This window comes from Rhamphochromis longiceps, linkage group LG19 (assembly GCF_057381845.1).
Source record: "Rhamphochromis longiceps isolate RC_006_pf linkage group LG19, R_longiceps_female_GT1.1, whole genome shotgun sequence".
In the NCBI taxonomy this organism is placed as follows: Eukaryota; Metazoa; Chordata; class Actinopteri; order Cichliformes; family Cichlidae; genus Rhamphochromis; species Rhamphochromis longiceps.
The window spans coordinates 22861755-22881772 of record NC_140575.1 but is presented as its reverse complement, the minus strand read 5'-3'; the positions used below and the strand labels follow the sequence as shown (position 1 = coordinate 22881772).

The 20018-nt window shown below is 39.1% G+C and overlaps 1 protein-coding gene across 2 annotated transcripts in view; it reads right to left on the bottom strand.

Moving 5' to 3' along the window:
• Positions 1-6707: 6707 nt before the first annotated feature.
• Positions 6708-20018, bottom strand: part of mta1 (metastasis associated 1) — a 49804-nt gene continuing 36493 nt past the window's right edge. The window contains exons 7-18 of one of the 2 annotated variants that reach the window (XM_085390601.1): positions 19763-19865; positions 18336-18435; positions 17742-17930; positions 15127-15201; positions 14900-14958; positions 14459-14622; positions 13673-13824; positions 12347-12536; positions 12148-12237; positions 11842-11997; positions 9151-9299; positions 6708-7637 (exon numbers count right to left, since the gene is read on the bottom strand). In XM_085390601.1, the coding sequence (XP_085246727.1) occupies positions 9190-9299; positions 11842-11997; positions 12148-12237; positions 12347-12536; positions 13673-13824; positions 14459-14622; positions 14900-14958; positions 15127-15201; positions 17742-17930; positions 18336-18435; positions 19763-19865 (1388 nt within the window). In that variant the 3' untranslated portion in view covers positions 6708-7637; positions 9151-9189. The remainder of the gene's footprint in view (positions 7638-9150; positions 9300-11841; positions 11998-12147; positions 12238-12346; positions 12537-13672; positions 13825-14458; positions 14623-14899; positions 14959-15126; positions 15202-17741; positions 17931-18335; positions 18436-19762; positions 19866-20018) is intronic. The other variant, XM_085390602.1, reaches the window with a different exon arrangement.

Here is a 20018-nt window from a genome sequence, read left to right as displayed (position 1 = left end):
TATCCATACCCTGGCAAAATACTTGAAGAGTCACGCTTTTATGCTTGCCCACCATTTTCAAATCCTACATTATAGCAGGTCTCACTATTATCTTATAAAAACCTTCCATTTCACTGTTGCTGCTATCTGTCTGTCACAAATTAGGCTTGACAGTAGTCTCCACCCTGTCTGCACTCACTTCTACACCTCTCTTCTGCATCCTCCATTGCTTATTTAAACCCAGTTATTTAAACTCATCTACCTTCACCGCCTCCTTCATTGTCTCCTTCTCATTCACACACATATATTCTGTCTTGCTTCTACTTCTACTTTTTCCACTTTTCTCTAGAGCATACCTCCACCTCTCCAGGATTTCCTCCAGCTGCTTCCTATTCTCAATACAGATGACAAAGTCATCTGCAAACACCATAGTCCACAGAGACTCCTGCTTTCCCTCCATTTGTCCATCATCACTGCAAACTGGAACCGAAGCAGATCTTTGATGTAAACCCCACCTTGAACCCACTGAACTGTCTTGCTGTCCTCATACGTGTCCTGCACCACCCTCACATACTTCTTCTCTGTCACTCTGGACTTCCTCATGCAATATCACAGTTCCTGTCTTGGCCCCCTATCATATGCTTTATCTAGATCCACAAAATGCACACTGATTCTGACCTTTTCTCTACTTCTCCATCAACACTCTTAATGCAAACATTGCATTAAAGGTTGCAAATTGTACTTCTTATGCCCTCTTGTCCTGCTAGATCTCAGTGCATTGCTCAGTAGCATTTACCATAATATTTCATTGCACATGAAATATTATGGTGCAGTATAGTGCAGTATCTTTAATGTTGTAGGAATTAAAGATACTGCACTACCCTTTGAATCTTAATTATCTAATAGACTCCAATTTGTTCATGTAAATGGAAAGTCCTCATTACACACTAATGTTAATTATGGAGTGCCACAGGGTTCTGTGCGAGGACCAATTCTGTTTACATTATGCCTGCTTCCCATACCATGCATTTTCATTCCTATGCAGATGATACACAGCTCTATCTATCAATGAAGCCTGATAACGTACGCAAATTAGTTAAACTGCAGAAATGTCTTGAAGACATAAAGACCTGGATGACCTTAGTGAAAAGACTTTTTTCCCATTTTAGACCAGAATCTGTTATTCAGTGTCCATATTAAACAAATATGTAAAACTGCTTTTTTGCATTTGCGCAAAATCTTTAAAGATTAAAAACATCCTGTCTCAGAGTGATGCTAAAAAACTAGTTCATGAATTTATTATTTATAGGACTATTGTAATTTATTACTAGTGGGCTGTCCCAAAAACTACCCGAAAAGCATTCAGCTGGTCCAGAATGCTAAAAAAGGGGGCTAAAAAGAGAGAATATTTCTCCCGTATTGGCTTCCTGTTGAATCTAGAATCAAATATAAAGTCCTTATTTGATTAATCAGGCCCATCTTATCTTAGAGAACTTTGCTCTCAGACTGCTGGCTTACTTGTGGTTCCTAGGATATTTTAAAGTGGAATGGGAGGCAGAGCCTTCAGCTTTCAGGTCTCTCTTCACAGTTTGGATTTGGGGAACAGAACACCTCTCTACTTCAAAGATTAGGCTTAAAACCTTCCCTTTTTTTAAAAAACATATCCCTTAATTATGCTGTAATAGTCCTAGACTGCTGTGGTTCCCTATGAGTGTTTCTTCTTTAACCCTTTTCAGTCACTATGTGTTTATAGATCACTCCGCATTTCATTTAGTTAATTAGTTATTATGAAGTGCTTGACATGACTGTTGTTATGATTTAGCTCTATATAAACAAAACTGAATTCGATTGAATTATTACAGCTCACCCTTGTTCTTCATACTCAGTACAAGTACAAATGTTCTCCATTACATTCTCTTAATCTCCAGGATGGTGTAAAACAATCTTGTCGATCCCTGTCCTCTCTTCTAAACATCTCCATACCATCACAGGTATGTCATCCAGACCTACCACCTTTCCACTCTTCAAAACTAATCCTCTGCACTTTCTGATTTACTCAATGTCCTCCATCCATTCTCCTCTCTCTCATTTTCTTCATTCGTGAACTTCTAAAAGTATTCCTTGCATCTTCTCAACACACTCTCTTCACTTGTTAGCACATTTTGATCTCTGTCCTTTAATCACCCTAAGCTGCTGCACATCCCTTCCCACTCAGTCTCTCTGTCTAGCCAGCCAATACAAGTCTTCTTCTCTTTCCTGAGTGTCCAGCCTGACATATAATTCACTTTAAGCTTTTTCCTTTGCCATCTGTCTTTTTGTTATACACCTAGTCCTAATTTCTTTATGCTCCTGGCCTTACTTCCCTTCCACCTGCACGCACAATATATCTATCTATCGCTCCTTTATATCAGCCAGCTCTCCCCCTTTAGTCCCTAGTCTCACTTCTACCTGATCTCTCACTGCCTCCTAACATTCCTTACCCCGTCCTCTTTTTCTCTTGCTTCTTTGTCTTCAGCCAACAGTAGCACAGTTTCCATTGGCACCCAGTTGGCCAACACCACTAGAGGTGGTCATTGTTAATGCAGACCTCGATTGATCCAGTACGGAAATCTTATTCTTGATGATCCAAATGGCTTGGTTGTATTTATTTACAAACAGTATATAAAAAGAAACATATTTGGCTCATTTGTGCTTTGTTTTCCCGCTCCCTGAAACACAGACAGGAAGCATTATGTTAAAAGTGGATAATATAAAAGTTGCATCCAAAGAAAAATCACCTGTTTTTATTTTAGTTCTGTAGTTAAAAAATTTTCACAACAAAAGTGAATTACTTTAAGTAATTGCTGCTGCAATATGATGTAAACTGTGGCGCTGACCTCCGTTTCAGCCTAAAACATATTTAATTCTCAGAAAACACATGCAGTACATAAACATAATTTCCAAACATCCATTGTTACTCGTTCCTGTTTAGACCTTTGATCTTAAACTAATGGACATGAGAGGATTTTCCCACAGGCTTCCAGCTGAATGAATATTTTAGGAGTTTGCTGAGGTATGAACCCTCACACATATCCAGTGACATCTGCATGTCTTTCTCTTTCAGTTAAAAGAAACCAGTCACAGTGTTTAGGGGCATGTGGTAACTTGAGTCTTATTGCCAAACAATTTACTTCAGCAGAAGAAAAGGTGCTCCAGGCACATGATGAAGCTGCTGTGTAGTCACAATCCAAGACATACATATAGTTCACAAACAAGAGCTTAAGTAAGGACTTTCCATGAGTCATTATAGGATTTATGAAAACGAATTTAATTCAATGTGCTGGCCAAGAAATATATGAGTCGGGGAGTGTGAATTGTACTGGAAAAATACAGTATGTAAAGTAGATGATACAGTCTAGGCTACGTTCACACTGCAGGCGAAAGCGCATCAAATCCGATTTTTTTGACCCTATGCGACCCATATCCGATCATGCTATGACAGTGTGAACGGCGCAAATCCGATATTTTCAAATCCGATCTGGGTCACTTTCGTATGTGGTACTGAATCCGATACATATCCGATGTTTTAGAAAGCGACTGCTGTTTGAACGGTCAAGTCGCATTAAATCCGCCTTTTACGTCACCGACACAAGACTGAAGCCAATTATCAGCGCCCGAGAAGACATCGCGAACGCTTCCTAGCCATCCAGTGTAGATGTCAGTGAAACTGTTGGGAAGACAACGTAAACATTTTATTTGTACTGTATAATCTGCAGATTCTGACAGAAATCTGCAGCTATCCTTTGAAGCACCGCTCCTCTCTTAAACAGCAATAAGGATCATTATTAGGTTATTTACATTATTATGTAAATAACAAAATAACTTAAAGCAAAAATTGGGAAACGTAAAGTCCGAAGTCTTTATATTAAGGGCCATCAGTCAAACTGTTTGTTCTTGGTCTAAACAGAGCGCGTTGTGTGTGACATCTTCTTTTGCGCATGCGGGCCGCTTTGAGCGTTCACACTAGAGCGCGTTTGCTGTCGCATTTTATTTGTAGTGTGAACGAGGAGACAAAAAAATCGGATTTGATCAAAAAATCGGAATTGAGCATTAAGACCTGCAGTGTGAACGTAGCCTAAACAACAGATAATGCACTGCCTGACCCCACGCAGTAACAACAGTAATATTATGTACAATCATTAAACCTGACATGATGCACTACAGGACATAATTGAAATATTAATACGAACTCTAAGTGGTCTTCAAAGTACCTATAACAAGATTTGAAAGGCCATTCAGTGTTTTGAAAAACTTTATTATATGATTATGGTAATCTTATCTGTATGCTTGGGCACATCACTAACCAGGTATGATTTCAACTGGACATTAACGGCAGAGGCTAAAATACCACATAGACGGGATTTTCCATGAGGCCACATAAAGTAAGGAGGGATGCTCTTGCAGAATCGTTATGTTGGCAATCAGCATCGATCTCATCATCCAGATGAGCAGACTGGACCAGACTACGCCTTTGTGATATGTAGGAATTGTAGCTGCAGGTACCTTAAACATCGAGTCCAGACAGAGGTGATGATGCCCCAAAGCTTTTAACAAAACATGCTGATCATCTTCCTCTTATCAGATAAGGAAAGCTAGGTGAAATAGCTTGAATAAAGCTGTAAAGGTGTCACAATATGGCTAGCAAAGAGCTGTTTGATTTGCTTTAGCGACAAGTTCTTTACCTCAATATTGTGATTTATTAGCGATTTCTCCCTGTTAACATGTTCCTCCTGTTATTACTAAACAAGTTTTTATTACAACGTACCAACTTGAAATCAGTGCTCTCCTTTCCCAGATTTTAAATACTTCATTTTTTTTTACTGTGTAGATTATTGCATGGATTTGATTTTGAGTCTGTAACATCAACATGGATTTTAACATATCAGTATTAAAAATACATCAGTACCACTTCTCAGTTTCTCTGCTGATTGGGTGTCCTCCCTGAGGAGCTACTTTAGTTAAATATGTAGTTTTCATTCAACTTTGGCTTTACACTAAGAACAGTTGAAAGTATATAGGGGTATTGTGCTTTTTATTATTGACATTTTTGAGTCTTCATAACTTTGAACCTGGATGTCAGTAAAAAGGAGAGCTGTCATATTCTTACACTTAGTTAGATCAGCCATCAACCCTACATGGCGATGGCTTTCAAATGTTTACCCAAAATGCCAAATTTATTTTAGTTTTCACCTGTGAATGCTCAAAAATCAGATAAAACAGCCAGGTGTACCAAACCCTGTTTCTGCTAATACCCTGTACTTCACTTAATGACTTCTTTTACTACAGAAAGTTGACAGTCTTGTTTCCCCTTATTAGTCCTATAATTTAAATTTTTTACCAATTAGACTGGAATAGTGCAGCAGATAAATCTACATTTCCAGGTGAATACAAGTTGCAAAATTTGTACACATACTCTTTTATTGCTTTTTTGATGAAGCCAACTTTCTATTAGCTAACTGAAAATTCAAGATGAATGTCAACAAAGGCAAAAAGTTCGTCTTTTTTAAAGATTATGTAAACTACACTTCCCTTTTTGAATGATCTTTGTGTCAAATGATACACATTCAACTTTGTAGAAGTCAACTTTAAAAGTCATTTTGTGATTTTTTATATATATATATATATATATATATATATATATATATATATATATATATATATATTTTTTTTTTTTTTTTTTTTTTTTTTTTTTTTTAGTTTTTTACATTTCCAAACAGGGTGTGGTGTGCAATAGTATAAATGTGATTTGTCTCAGTTGCATTTCCTGAATGGATTCAGCCTTGAACCCCCAAATCTCGTTTATTTCTCTTATTTATAGTTAGAGCAGATTGTCTCCTTGAAGGTCTGCAATTCAAACCCCAGATTCTGCATCCATGTATTGCTTGTCAGGTAAACTGGTGGTTCTAAAATTGTTTTTGGAGTGACTGTTTAAGCCTTCCAAAAAAAAAAAAAAAAAAAAAAAAAAAAAGGAAGGAAGAGGCCGATAGCATGCCGTGCCAGCACAGGAGAGATGAGCCAAGTGTGTGCATCAAATATGTAAAATTCAAATGAACTACACAGAAATATAATGACATGAATATTAAAGGTGTGCTTTCAGTGGTGTAAAGGGGTTTTAAGTTATACATTTTGATTTGCTTGAAGTCAAAAATGTAAAAATCAAGAGTAACATTTCTTAAATGTATCCAGTGGTTGAAATTCTGTAGTTGTTTCTAAGGTTGAAATGACGGTCAAGATGGAAAATGCAGAAGTTCAAGTAGCTAATAGGATTTTTCACACTTCTCCAAGTGGACAAACCTGCAAATTCTGCTGCTTGTATCCACTTTTGAAAGATTGTTTCAGTTATCTGCTGCACTACAATACTGTAAACTGTACATGTGCTGTGTCCAACTTTCTAAAGCATTTCATTGTTAGCATCATTACTAAAAAGTGAGTTCAGCCCACCATCACCTAAAGACAATGATGCAAATTCACTAAATTGGTCAGCAAAACCACCAGCTTTACCCAGCCACTTGATTAGAGACTTTAAGGCTCAGATATGTTCTGATATAAGGCTAAAAAGCCAGCACAGGTTGTCAGGCGTCTACAGAGCCTAGGATGTTACCCCAAAGTGAAAAATGTTTGCAGGAGAAGAGATGTAATCTGCAAAGCTGCTAGCAAACATACAATAAACACACAAAGGACAGGACATGAAAGCAGAGCACACTCCTGCTTTTTTTTTTTTTTTAGTTTTCAGATGTTTGCTTACAAAACATGTTTCTGGTTGTGCATGAAATCTTTTCTAATACTAATCATATAACATATAAAGCAATTAGGAATGAAAAATTCTCCATTATTTTTTGCATATACCCTGTTTGCATACCTGCAGGAGTAAGAAAGACGGGTAAACACCAGCTTGAAAACAGAACATTCAGTGCAACTTTCACCTCCGTGCACAGACACCAAAGGAAGAGGGGGGAAAAAATCAATTACCTCTTTTTTTCCTTTTTTAATTACACTTTAGAAGCATAGATGCATTACTTATGAAAAAGGTAGAAAAAACACCAAGTCTTTCTCAATAAGTTAAACCTCTCTGGGCGAAGAGCAGGGCCGACTCACACAACAGAAAATTTCCTAGAAAGCATTCAAATTCAGAAAAACAAAAGACATTTTGAACTCGTGTCACTGAAATCAAAGTGCGTCTCTCTTTTTTTTTTTTTTTTTTTTTTTAAACTTGAGAAAAAGAAAAACACAGAAGATGCAAGTGGCTTTTGTTACGTTCCTTCCACCCTTTTCCACAGGGTTTTTTGCAAGCATTTTTCTTGAAACTTCAAGTTTCAACGTTTGATCGACAAACAAATAAGCTGAGTTATAACTGGTAAAAAAAGAAAAAAGAAAAACATTAAAATAACAATAACAATAATTACAAAGACAGTAATAACGAGAAATGTAAGTAATAAACACAGTCCTGTACAGTCAGGCTCATTTTCTGATTGACCACAGCCAAACTGATCGATTAGTCTTCAGAAGTCTGATAGACTCATACTGATTGAAGAAAAGTAGCCAATGCTGTCGTCTCCTTTCAGCTGCCCTCGGCTATGGTTATAGTGGGAAAAGCCTCATCCAATTCATATCCCCCGCTGCTGTGGAAGAAACACACGAGGGAAAGGTTTTACACACAGTTAATGACAGCTGACCGCAAAAACTCTCAAAACTGGGCAAAAACCATAATGTTTTACCTCTCATTAAAACGTTAAAGTTTTCATACCCCTTAAACTCTTCTTGGCTTTAAAAATAATACTGAGTATTTAGTTTAACTGCTCCTTACCTTTAATGAAAGCACAAATTGTTTTTGATCTAATGCAACATCAAAACCAGTGTTAATTTTGACAACAAAGCTTAATTAGGTTTTATTCATCATTTAGGCATCTAGATTCTTTTAGCTTTAGATTATAGTTGACTGAATCGAAAGTTTATTTAGTTGACCAAAATATAAAGTGTAACAGTTTACAAAGCACCTTATTTTCATTGACATCAAATTCAAAAGGAGTCTACATTTCAACTCTTCTCTCCCTCCAACCCTGTTTATCGGGGGCAGACGTGACAACCTTCCTATGCAAGGAGATCAATTCTGATTGACTGAACTAATTAGTTCTGATTGGAGTAAACTTATTTTCAAAAAATAAAAAAAATACAAAAATTAACACAGGTCAGAACATTTATTTCCATCTGGAATTGCATAAATCCCCCCCCCAGCTGCCGATTGTTTTGAAGATGGGAGAGTCAGACCACTGTATGAGGTCTTCTCCAGCACATCCAAAACATTCTCAAAGGCCTTAAGGTCCGGATTTAGTTGTGGCTAGTCCTATTCCCTGAACTACTAATCATAATTTGAGTCTGATGAATCCTAACATTGGTATCTTCCAATATCCCTGAAAGAAAAAAAATCCACTGCTGGGAAAAATCTGGTCACTCAGTATATGGTAGTCAGCTGATATTGACCTGACCACATGGAGCAACCCCTGATCATAGCACTGCTTTCACAGGTTTGTAGGGTAGGCACCAAGCATGATGGGTGCATTCGCCTCTCTTCTTACCCTGATGCACTCATTACAGACCACATGACCTTCCTCCATTGCTCCATAGTCTAATCTCTGTTACCTAACAAACTGAACCCTTATTAGCCCAAGTTTAAGGCTACACAGCCACTTAGTCTCAATGCCTCTCTCTTCACACTGTGTTTGTGGAAATGCTCTTACTTTCATCATTAAAACACAGCTGTGACTTCTACTGTTGCCTTTTTTTAGGATTTAAATTCACCAAACACTGAAGTGATGCAACACAGTCATTAACAAAGATTTCCTGATCATATTTCTCCCTCAGTGAGAAGTTCACCACTATTCTTCAAAGCAATGTATCTGTAGGTTTGTATCCTAGTTGTAATAGATACAAGCGCCTTAGATGCTTTCTTTGCTTTGATTTTTTTGATTTGTATTTTACTTTCGTAGCGTCTCAGGTTATAGGGGTAGCTGGATAGGCGTATGTTTTTCCTTTCCTCGTTTTTGGCGAAACAACATTGTTAGACAGAACAGCAAAACTATTAACACAAAGGCAATTAAAAATAAGCATCCTCACGGGTAAGTGGGGATTTCTCACCTCACTGAGGTTCGCAGTGAAGGTTGTCCCGCAGAGTGCTCAGTCCAGTTCATGTACCTCGTCCTGGAGGGACGATGAGGGCCGCACTGCTTCACTCATTCGTTTGGCCATAATGTCCCACTGTGGAGCCAATACTTTGGATTTGGCACCTAAAAAAAAAAAAAAAAGAAGACCATGAGAGATGTCACGGGAGAAAACTAAAATAAATACAGCTCTAGTTTTTTAGTCTACAGGCAAACAACAGTATTTTCAGATGCTCCCTTATTAGTAAGGGGCTGCACAAAATTATTGCTTTCTTCTGCCCTCTGCTGGCTTCCTAAAGTACTTCAGCACAGAGGAAAAACAACACCAAACCTTATTTTTGCTGCGCTTTAGAAAACAATGTGTGCCTCCACATCTTCCACTTCACTACTTTTTATACGCTTCAATCAAAGCCCATCAGGCCAACACCATTAACATTCACATTTAGTTGGCAGCAACACAAAGTAGCAATAAAATGATGTAATATTCAAGTTAATTGATGTTCTAAATTGAAATTAAAAACTCTAAATGCACTCATGCTTGCTAGAGAAGCAACAAAGGCTATTTTGCAAATACTTGTTAGTGAGATTTCATGGCAGACTGTCATTCAGACACAAAGTTTTGTAAGAAGTTATATTTCTGCATTGAGGTCTGAGCGCCTCTCCTCAGCATTTACATGCTATTACATAATATTGTTCCTATGCTGTTTTGTGGTCTCAGTTTCTTCTTTTCTTTCTACTTTTCTACTCCTCAAACGATTTCAGCAAATCATCGCAATTCTTGACGCTAGAAAGAGACTTTACTCGTCCCTTTCACCAGCTTTTTACTCACAGTAGAAGCTTCTATTCACAATGATGCAGCATATCTCCAACTTCATACATATAGAAACATACTAAAGAATTTAATTGGCTGTTCCATATGTATAGTGTTGTCTGGGTTAAGCAAACAAGACAAAACGTAGCAAATTTTATAAGTAGCAAAGTTGGATGAAAGAAGTTTCTTTTACCACTTGGGGGCAGCAAACACAAACTTGCCATTTAGACAGACAACAAATACAAAAGTCAAGATTTAAGCCTCTTTTGGTCCCCTTTGTGGTCTCTACCAGCTCCTAAGGGAAATACAGCCCTTAGGTTGTTAACGCCTCGCTACTTTCATCAGCTCCTCACTGTGCCTGCTCGCAGCCAAAAAGATGCTGTGAGAGCGTGACAGTAAACCAAAACAGTAAACCTGCAGGCGAAACAGCTGAACAACGAGCTGAAACTCATTACGACGCTCCATAAACTCAATTTGAGCAGCAGACTTGGGTCACAATTTCGTGTGCGTTCTGACCACAAATGATCCCTTTCACTCTGCCACAAAACACAGTCATTTAATAAGACAAATAAATAACGATGTTTAAAAGTAATGAAAATAAACATGCAACAGAAACCCTTTCTGTCCTCTGATATGATTGAGTCAGCTAGTTGGAAGTGAAACAAATGAAAACTAATCCCTAAATCCTCGAACCTGGACGATTTCCAACTCCGATCTCCTCCTGGTGTGTTATCCCAGCATGGGCCTGAGGTGGGCTCATAGAGCAGTGGAGATACTCTCCCTCAGGATACACTTACCGAACCCTCCTGATCCTCCTTTCTCCCGTTACCATGACAACATAGACCGTAGCCTCCAGCTAAAGAAGCAAGGCCGATCGGATCCTGTTGCAATCTCCCTCTTGCTCTCTCCTCTTTCCATCCTTCCCTGGCATTCTCTCCCTCTCTTCATTTCCCAGTCTGTCTCCACCCATCTCCCATTTCACAGGGGAGAAAGAAAGTGGGACATAACGCCCCAAAAAATAAATAAATAACATATAACAACATAAGAGCCCCACTCAAACTGTTAACCCTTCGGCAGTGGATCGTAACTATGTGCTGTAGCCGCAGAGGTCGCAGGTGTAGATTTATATTCTGCTTAAATAATCTGTGTTAAATGATTCACAATAATGAGATAATAAATGTAAATGTGACATAATTGCAATAATTTAAAAACTGAATTTTAAAAATAAAAAGGCAAATACATTAAGTATTATTTAATTCAACTTCAAAACATGAGAACTGCCTCTTTAATGGTCCAAATTTGATCAAATGAGACAAGCAAACTACACCAAGGCAAATTCAAGTTGCCTGTAAACCTTTCAAAACCCTTTGAATGTTTTTTAAAGGATATTTTCATTTTGAGAAACAAAGGGGATTTTGATTAAAATGCATATTGATGGTACAAGTCTTTAACAACCAAAAAACAAAACAATGTTCAACATATCAAGCATAACTTGGGCATGTGCTGAATTCAAGCTTACAGACTTAAATGCTGATATATTTCTGCCTGCCCACAGATGCTGCACATCTGCAAGCCACATTGCAACCCACCCCCATCCCAGCCTGCTCTGTTCTATACGAAAGCCTTGATGCCGCTGCTGCTCTCCCTGCTTTTGGTTTTCTACATATCAGTGAGGAAGGGTGGAGAGGTGCAAGAACAAAGACATGCTGCCAAATATATACCACTGCAGATGGAAATAATCTTCTATGGTGGTTGTGACAAATAGGAGTTCGGTGAAGATGACATTCTTTGACGCTGACGAGGCAAACACATGCAGATTGTATATGTGCTTCAAAGTTTCTAGTCTGTCTGGCTCACCATCCAGTCCATTGTGCTGCTCATAGGTACGCTTGCCCAGGATGGTGGGAGAGCCGTTGTTGAGGATGGGAGAGGACTTTATAGGTGTCAGACTGCCTGTAGAGATTGACCCTCCGCGAGTCGGTGGATTGGGCTTGGATGGACGGGGATGTGCTTCTGAAACATGATCAGAGACACATGAAGAAAATGACAGAGGAAATAAATTCATTTTGTCATAATACCTAGCTCAAGGTATCACACCCAGTTAAAAGTGACCTGAAAAACTAGAAACTGAAAAATGAACATGTAGTGGCGAATTGATCTCACCTAAATACCGAACAACAGACTCCAGAGGTTTACGTTCCACAGGTTTCAGTGGCAAAGGCTTTTTTGGCCTGTCTGGTAATCGCAGAGCACCTGCACACATTCAGTGAAACAACACTGTCATTAGAAATATGAGGACGTGTACAGAGCGCCCAAATGTTATAACATGTCATAGTTATGCATGAGGGAAACGGTTCCTTACATTCTGCTTTGATGGCTGCTGTGTTGACTGGGAGGTAGGGGTGCCTGGCCATATATCGAGGTCTGATGATGTCCTGGCAGGTGCGACGTGCCATCCGTGTTAGGCTGGTGGTCTGCAGGTAAAAAGCCTGCCGGGTCTTTACAGCAAACTTGGGGCTGCCGCTGTGGCGAAGGGGCAGGCCATGGGGGCTCTAGAGAAGGTTTAGAGGATGAGAAACTTCTTTTGTAACCAAAATGTTGAACAGCCTGTACTAGTAGAAATGTGTATTTACAGTTGAATGCTAAATGATGGATTAGGGAGAGATCAATTTATCACAGGACTAAAGACAAGGAAAACATCTGGACTACAATCATTGCCTGATAGGAATTTAATGGCTACCAAAGGGAAAGACAGATGCCTAGAGTGCTTTTTAACTCCCCCCATAAAGTACCCGTGAAAGACAGTTAAGTTCTGACACGTCAGTATATGTCCGTAAAGTTGCGGTCCAATGACCATTAGAATAGGTCCTGTTTTTTCCCAGGGTAGCTGCACAGACAGAGATCACCCTCATTTAATTTCTGATGCAAACCTAGTCATTTTGTTCTATAAGCAGACCTGAAATATGCCAGAAAGTCCCTCAGTTCAGAAGAGAGCTCTCAGGGTTACTCCTAGTAGGCTTTCAAAGGGTATAGATTTAAAATGCACAACACATTTAAATGACTGGGCATGCTGAATGCTCTGTGCTGTAGGGATTTTACTGAAAACTCAACAGGATTGTAATAAAAAATATTTAAAATAAAATAGGATACACTGCTCTTTATTAAAAAGGACAAAAACCACAAGAAGAGAAATGCATAGATGTATGGTGTGTTTGGCATCTGTAGACCCCAAATTAGGACACTGTGGTACTTTCTCTCTTGAAGTAATAAATATTACTTTTTCACAGGTTGTGGTTGCCGCACTCAAAGATGGAAAGACCTACTTTCCACCTTTGATTCATTCTCGAGGCTTACTGGGACACTTAATGGAACTGGGCTGTGATTAACTCCACCTTTGCTTTTCCTACTGTCATAAGACAAAATGTTTGCTTTAAAAGAGCATCATTTGGACCATTTTCCCCCAAACAATAATATCATACTGATTCAAGCGTCTCAGATGTCATTTTCATTTTATACAATGACTGGGTTAATTTAAAAAGGCTAAATTAACTTAACTAATAACCAACATTAGATTTTTCTCTGGAAGATGAACTTTTGGTGAACTGCAAGGTTTCCGGCAGACAGTAAGGCTGTTATTTGTGGAAAGGAAACAAAGTCAATATGTAGTGAAGCGTGTGTGAGCTTGTACCATGTTGTTACGGTTGGGTCCGGGCCTCTCGCCATCCAACCTCGTGGGCATCTTCAGCCCTCCGTATTTCTTCCAGTAGGTCCAGCATGAGGCGCACAGGCGACATTGCATGTTGGGAGGTCCCCACGAGTACCACTGGTAGGAGCTGCTGGCTATACACACAAACACACAGCACAAAATCACATGGCTAAGCAGAGATGATTACAAAAAAAACCAAAAATGGGTGTAGTAAGCCCTAGCTTTAATCATTCATCGTTAAATTAAGTACAGCCTCTAAAATAATTCAAACAATACTTTGCTGCAGGGCACATAAGGCCATTTTCTCTTCTCTCTATTATGGAAATCCAATATCAAATGTGTGCCGCATACAAAGAGCACAGAACAGATCTTTAAATTATCTGTATTAGATTGAAAATACACCGATCTGAAGACAAGGATGATGGAGATCAACATAGGCTGATGATCTTGGATGCTAGCTAAATAAAAATTAGGAAAATCAGTACAAAAGGATGTTGTCATCACGTATACTAAAACTACAGACGCAGCACCCAAGATCCATACCAGGTTAATTATCGAGCGCAATTAAAGAAGCAAATAGATTTTCACACCGAGACTGAAAGATGTTTAATTGTCGCATCAAAACTGATTAGGATTTGCAAACATCTGAGGCTTTGACTGTATATCTATCACGACAATCTCATTTCCTCTAAGGAGGAGAAAGAACTCTTACATCAGGACAGTAGCTACTGCATTTGCGCAATAACAGGACACAACAGAATGACTTACTGTAGCAGCTTTCACAGGCTCTACCCAAGCCTGGGGTCGGCACTGAGCCTGGAGGTCCTGGGACCGCTGTACCCGCTGTACCCACTGTACCCGCTGTACCCGCTGCTCCATTTACCAGAGCTGGCTTTACATTGTTACTCAGCTGGTTAGGGTTTGGCTTGTTACTGATATAAGAAGAGATACAGAGACAAGACATTCACCAAGAGAACAAATAATATTCATCAGCCTGCAACCAGAGACAGTAGTTCCACTGATCCAGTACTGAGAGCGTTTGTGAATAATAAAAAGAAGAGTTTGTACTGTATAATGAGCGACACGTGCTGAACTTTAAAATACCAGAGTTGTTGCTGTGACCTTCTCCGCAGCATCGACTGATTTAATACTTGATAATATGTAGGAAAATGAAAGCAGGCTGATAAAATGCTGCATCAAAGTACTCACTAGTTGGGGATGTAGACCTGCTTCAACTTGCTTTCTGCCTCGGCTGCTTTTAATCGTTTCTGGAGCAGAAAAGGAGGTTGTTGACGAGAAGTGCAGTTAGACCTAGTGAATTTCTAACCTTTAGGTACCAACAACAGATTTGTGAATCGCATGCAAATATAAAATTAATTAATATGGGTCACTTAGTTTTCTTTTTTCCTTAAGAAATATATAAAGGAAGTTGTTACCTGCTGTACATATCTATCTGTGGTCTTCCACATGTAGTAATACTCAATAATACTCGTCAGGGATTTCCAGGGCAACTACACAGGGACAGAAGAGGAAAATAATTATGGTTTTAGTTGAGGTGATGTTATGGGAACAGATAGAAAGAGAGGAAATCTTGCTGAAGGCAGGGAATGTAAAATTAAAGCTGAAACTCTTGATTACATGATCATTAACGACTTTAACTAACTGAGAAATTAAGATTGGTACTCAAATAAGATGATTCTCCCTTTCGTGACATTTATAATTATGAATGCTAAAATATCTGTGTATTTCTTTCACATTTTAAGTAGAGCTGGGCGATAGAACGATAACGATATGTATCGCGATATAACTTTTACTCGATAGAGAAATTAAGCTATCGCGATAGACCTCGCCGCTCTTGTCCTCTTAAAAAAAAAAAAAAAAAAAAAAAAAGGTCAGCCAATCCAAATTAAGTAGCGCAGAGCCGAACCAATCACAGCCGCAGCGTCACGTCGCGTGACTTGTTACATACAGCACAAGTGCCAAGCCGCACGTGTGTTTGTTTGGGAAGCAGCCAGCGGGTAATGGAGCCAGCGCGTAATGGAGGAAATGAGTGTGCCGACTAGAAAAATCAACCGAGCGTGACCGAAGAGAAAACAGATGATGGTTCCAATGCCGGAGAGATTGTCGAACGGAAGAGCCATAGAAGTTCCGTAGTGTGAAGGTATTTCGGCTATTTCAAGTCTGACAAAAAACAGAGTAGCGTGCACTGTAAATTGTGCCGAAAGCAAGTCTGGAAATACAATAAACTGGTGCATGCGTCACACTGTGCGCCACGTTATTGTTTCGGTGAAATGAATTTCTACAATACTGTTACTGTTAATTCTACTCTCTGCAGTGTTTAAATGCTTACATATACACACAGTTACTGTCCGTCCACACATACGACTCGGTTCTGCTTCTATGCCGCAGCTTTGTTTACTTTTTCCCACCGAGGCTTCTAGACTTCTGATTGGCCAACATTTCTGCACGGTTAGGAATCTAGCGCCACCTGCTGCTTTGGCATGTTCATAGCAGCGTTTTCCTTCATTTCTGCCTTTATGTGTGGACGGGATTATTTTTTAAAAAGAAAACGGAAAATCTCAGTTTTCAAAAATACCCGTGTACGTGTGGACGTAGCCTCAGTCTCTAACTGGAAGCGCTAATTCGTCATTCGGCTTTTGTCAGACTAAAGTAACTGTTAAAACTGTTTGAAAAGCTAAGCTATACAACAAGGAGAGATTGAGAATTTCCTTTTAGTTCTCAGTTTATTTGATATTGACAAAAGTTAGTCAGTTTTGTCTGTTCTTCTGTAAAACAAACTAAGATTTATTTTTAGAATTAATATTTTGTTTCTAAGTGGAATTGACAATTTAGTCTGTTTCGTTTGTTCTATTTTGAAACTTAAACGCTTTAGCGGCTGCCTTTTGTGTAGTTTGCAATATTTGCCTTTATTTATCTGAAAAAGTCTCATGTTCCTTAAGTACATCTACCCTGTTGAACTTATTATGAGAAATAAATATTTAAATCAAAACAAGCTGCTGATTATTTCACATTTTACTTGTGAGCAACGGCACATTTAAATCTTACAAATATAGTTATTTGGCTTATATCGTGATAGATATCGTTATCGACTGAAATGAAAAAAACATATCGTGATATGAAAAAATCTCATATCGCCCAGCTCTAATTTTAAGGAACACACACGCATTCAACCTGATGTAGTACTCGCTCATTAAAAAGGTAAAGATACGATTAAAAAACTGAAGCTAAATCGTTACATTGCCTCTATGAAGTTTGAAAGAATATGAGCCTTTAAGTGGTGGCCCCACCCATACTGATGGTGTAGTCTTGTTGTTGGAAAAAAACCTCAAGTAGAAACAAAAGTCTGCAGCACTGACAGCAGATGGCCACCAGGTGGCGGACTGATGCACACAGTGAGAGAACACTAAAGGCAGCGCCACTCTTCTCAGCACTGAAGAACATGAGGCGCTTCAGCAGAGAAGAGGCAGCTTTCACTGGATGTTTGTTTAAAAATGCTCACTATTCATTCTTACCATGGGGCTGGACACAGTGCTTCTTTACAAGACTACTGTTATGCTTGAAAGTTGCATAAAAGGAAAATCAGCTGAACACCTAAACGAAGTCTAAAATGGGGAGAATCATAGGACTGGTTTGAGCTGTAAAGGTGTTGGCAAGTTAACTTCTAGAGGGTACGTATTACAGCCAGAGCTCTCTCCAGGATATTCCTTTATGTTTTCTGTACATAAAATTCACAATTTAATTTCAGTGCAAATTGCTGCATAAGTTGATAATTATAAAGCTTGATGAGCTGAGAAAAATCTGTAAAATGAAATGAATTCAAGTGGCTGTATTTGCAGCTCTTAAATAAACCAAGGACACTTTGCAATACATTTTGTTATTCCATTTGAAACCCAAAGTGGAAAACAGCACTTCTATGTCTGTCTGCCCGGTTCTCAGCTTACAGTCTTTATGTAGTTTCATATACTGCACACAAATATGACAGAACAAAAGCATGTTTCCTAAAATCAAATCCTACTGTTTTCCCACTTACAAAATCCTGCTGGATGTCGGTAAAGTCTTTGCCGTATTTCTCGAGGGCCTCCTCAAAGAGGTTGGCCTCCGAGGCGCTCCACTCCTCCATTTCATCCCTGCAGAGGACGGGTCCACCCTGAGGAACCAGTGCTGCGATGGCTCGAGTCATGTCGTAGCCTGTAGCATGGAGGGTGTCCATGGCATGAAACTAAATGCAAGACAAATCCATGTCAGTGCATGAGTTGAACCAATCATGCATTTCATTGCAGCTATATAATTATAGTTTACCAGTTTAGAGTGTGTAGACACAGCCTCCATGAGAGTATCTGAGCTGTTTCTGTGTGTCTGCATGTGTGTTTGTGTACATGTGGGTAGCTAGGGCTCTCATCCATGTTTTATATATGAGGAAAGGATCTAGGGCAGAATAGACCCACACTAGGCTGGCTAGGTTTTGGGGCCAAATGCTTGTTAAGGATAACCAGACACAGGCTTCAACAATCACTAACAGACTCACGCGCAAGGATTTTCTGATTAACAGTCCTCCTTCTCCACAACACCTTTCACATGTCATGTGTTAACAGTTTAAATCAAATCATATATATGTCTATCTCACCAAGGTGATGTCCCTGGAGGCTGCAGCAGCACTCATATGTAGGCTGGGCTGTCGGACAGAGCTACTGCAGTCCAAAGCTCTGGCAAAGGTACCTACTGACCTGTGGGACACATGAGAAACTACTGATATAGTTCCCTTTACAGAACAAACATGGAAGTCATATCAGCAAAGTCCTAACTTTGGTTCTTCCAAATAAAATATTCAAGTCTGTAGTGTGGTCAGACAGATAATGCACCTCAAGCAAATTTAGACCTCAACAGGCTAAAACTGCTTAGCAACCAAATATGGCTTGAAAACTAGATATTCACAGATTTTAGGAAAGGTTTGTAGTACTTATTAGTTTTAGTGAATTCATGTATTTTCTCTCACGCTGAGAATTAAATAACTGCAGCATCTTTACCAGGTGCAATCATAGCGTTTCACAACAAATCAAAAGTTCTACCACATTTAAATCTTCAATCTTCCTGAGCAGCAGTGCGCCGCTTTCAGTGCGGCGGCTATTTTATTTTCTATTTCTCATTCCCTGCAAGTCCCACTCAGATTACTTGCACTTGTGTGTCCATAATGTGCACTGGATCTGCTCAGCTGTGTAAAAACAATGACTCCTCAACTTGAATTACATAAAGGGGAATAGAATGAAGTCTCAGGGAGCCGTAGTTGAGACCATTTGTTGTAAATCTTCTCCCTCAACCACCTCAGGACAGAAAATACAACAACAACAACAAGCATGCTTCTGGTGCCACTCCTCGCTGATGTGCCCTCGTTCTCTCCACCAGTTATGGGGGTTGGGCTTGGTCAGCTTGACAGAGAAATTGATGTTTGCTCTCTGGCAAGTCAGAGCTCCACGGTAAAATAATGTGCCCATACAAGTAGTCAGAAACGGACTTCCAGGAAGCGATGTAAAAATAGCAGCTGAGCTGGAACCGGTCCAGATGTGCACAAAGACATGATGTCAAAGAGAAAATTGGAACAATTTAAAGAGGTGAGGTTTTTAAATTTAATGACTCAAAAAACGTCTTTATGGCACCCCATAATGCCCGTTCAGCATGACGGGTGTTTTTATTTTTTTTTAACCTTGCCTTGACCCTTCTAGTGATCTTTAGGAAGTTTTAGACTAGCTCTTGGATTCACTTCGGATTCAAGTACACCTGATTAAATGTAGTGCACTCCCTGAAAAAAAAAAAAAAGTATGCATGTGTTTTATAATAACTGTCATAATTGTTTTTAGATGCACACAAATAAAAGCCAGACATCACGGCTCTAAGACTGGATGGATTAAGTTTACTTGACACAGTTTTTTAATAAGTGAGGCAAATTTACCTTAGCATAACTAACTTTACAACTAACTCTCTCTGAAATTGAAAGAAATTACAAAAATCAGATTTGTTTTTGTTATTGTTATACATTTCATGTCTGAGCTGACTTACCGTGCTACTACTAAAAACTGATCAATCTGTTTCTCTGTCAGTGAGCTGTTGGGGTCCCAGATCTTCTCCTCCATTTTCTCCAGGTCCCTGCCATCATCCTCACCTAAATGCACCACAAGACAAACAAATGTGGATGCAAGTCCATTTTTAATGCTCTCCAAGATTGCCATGGGTCTTTATCGGGGGGAAAAAAACAACAGCAAACACAAAAAACTCAAGTTCAATTGTCTGCAATTTTCCTTTTAGATTAAAATAA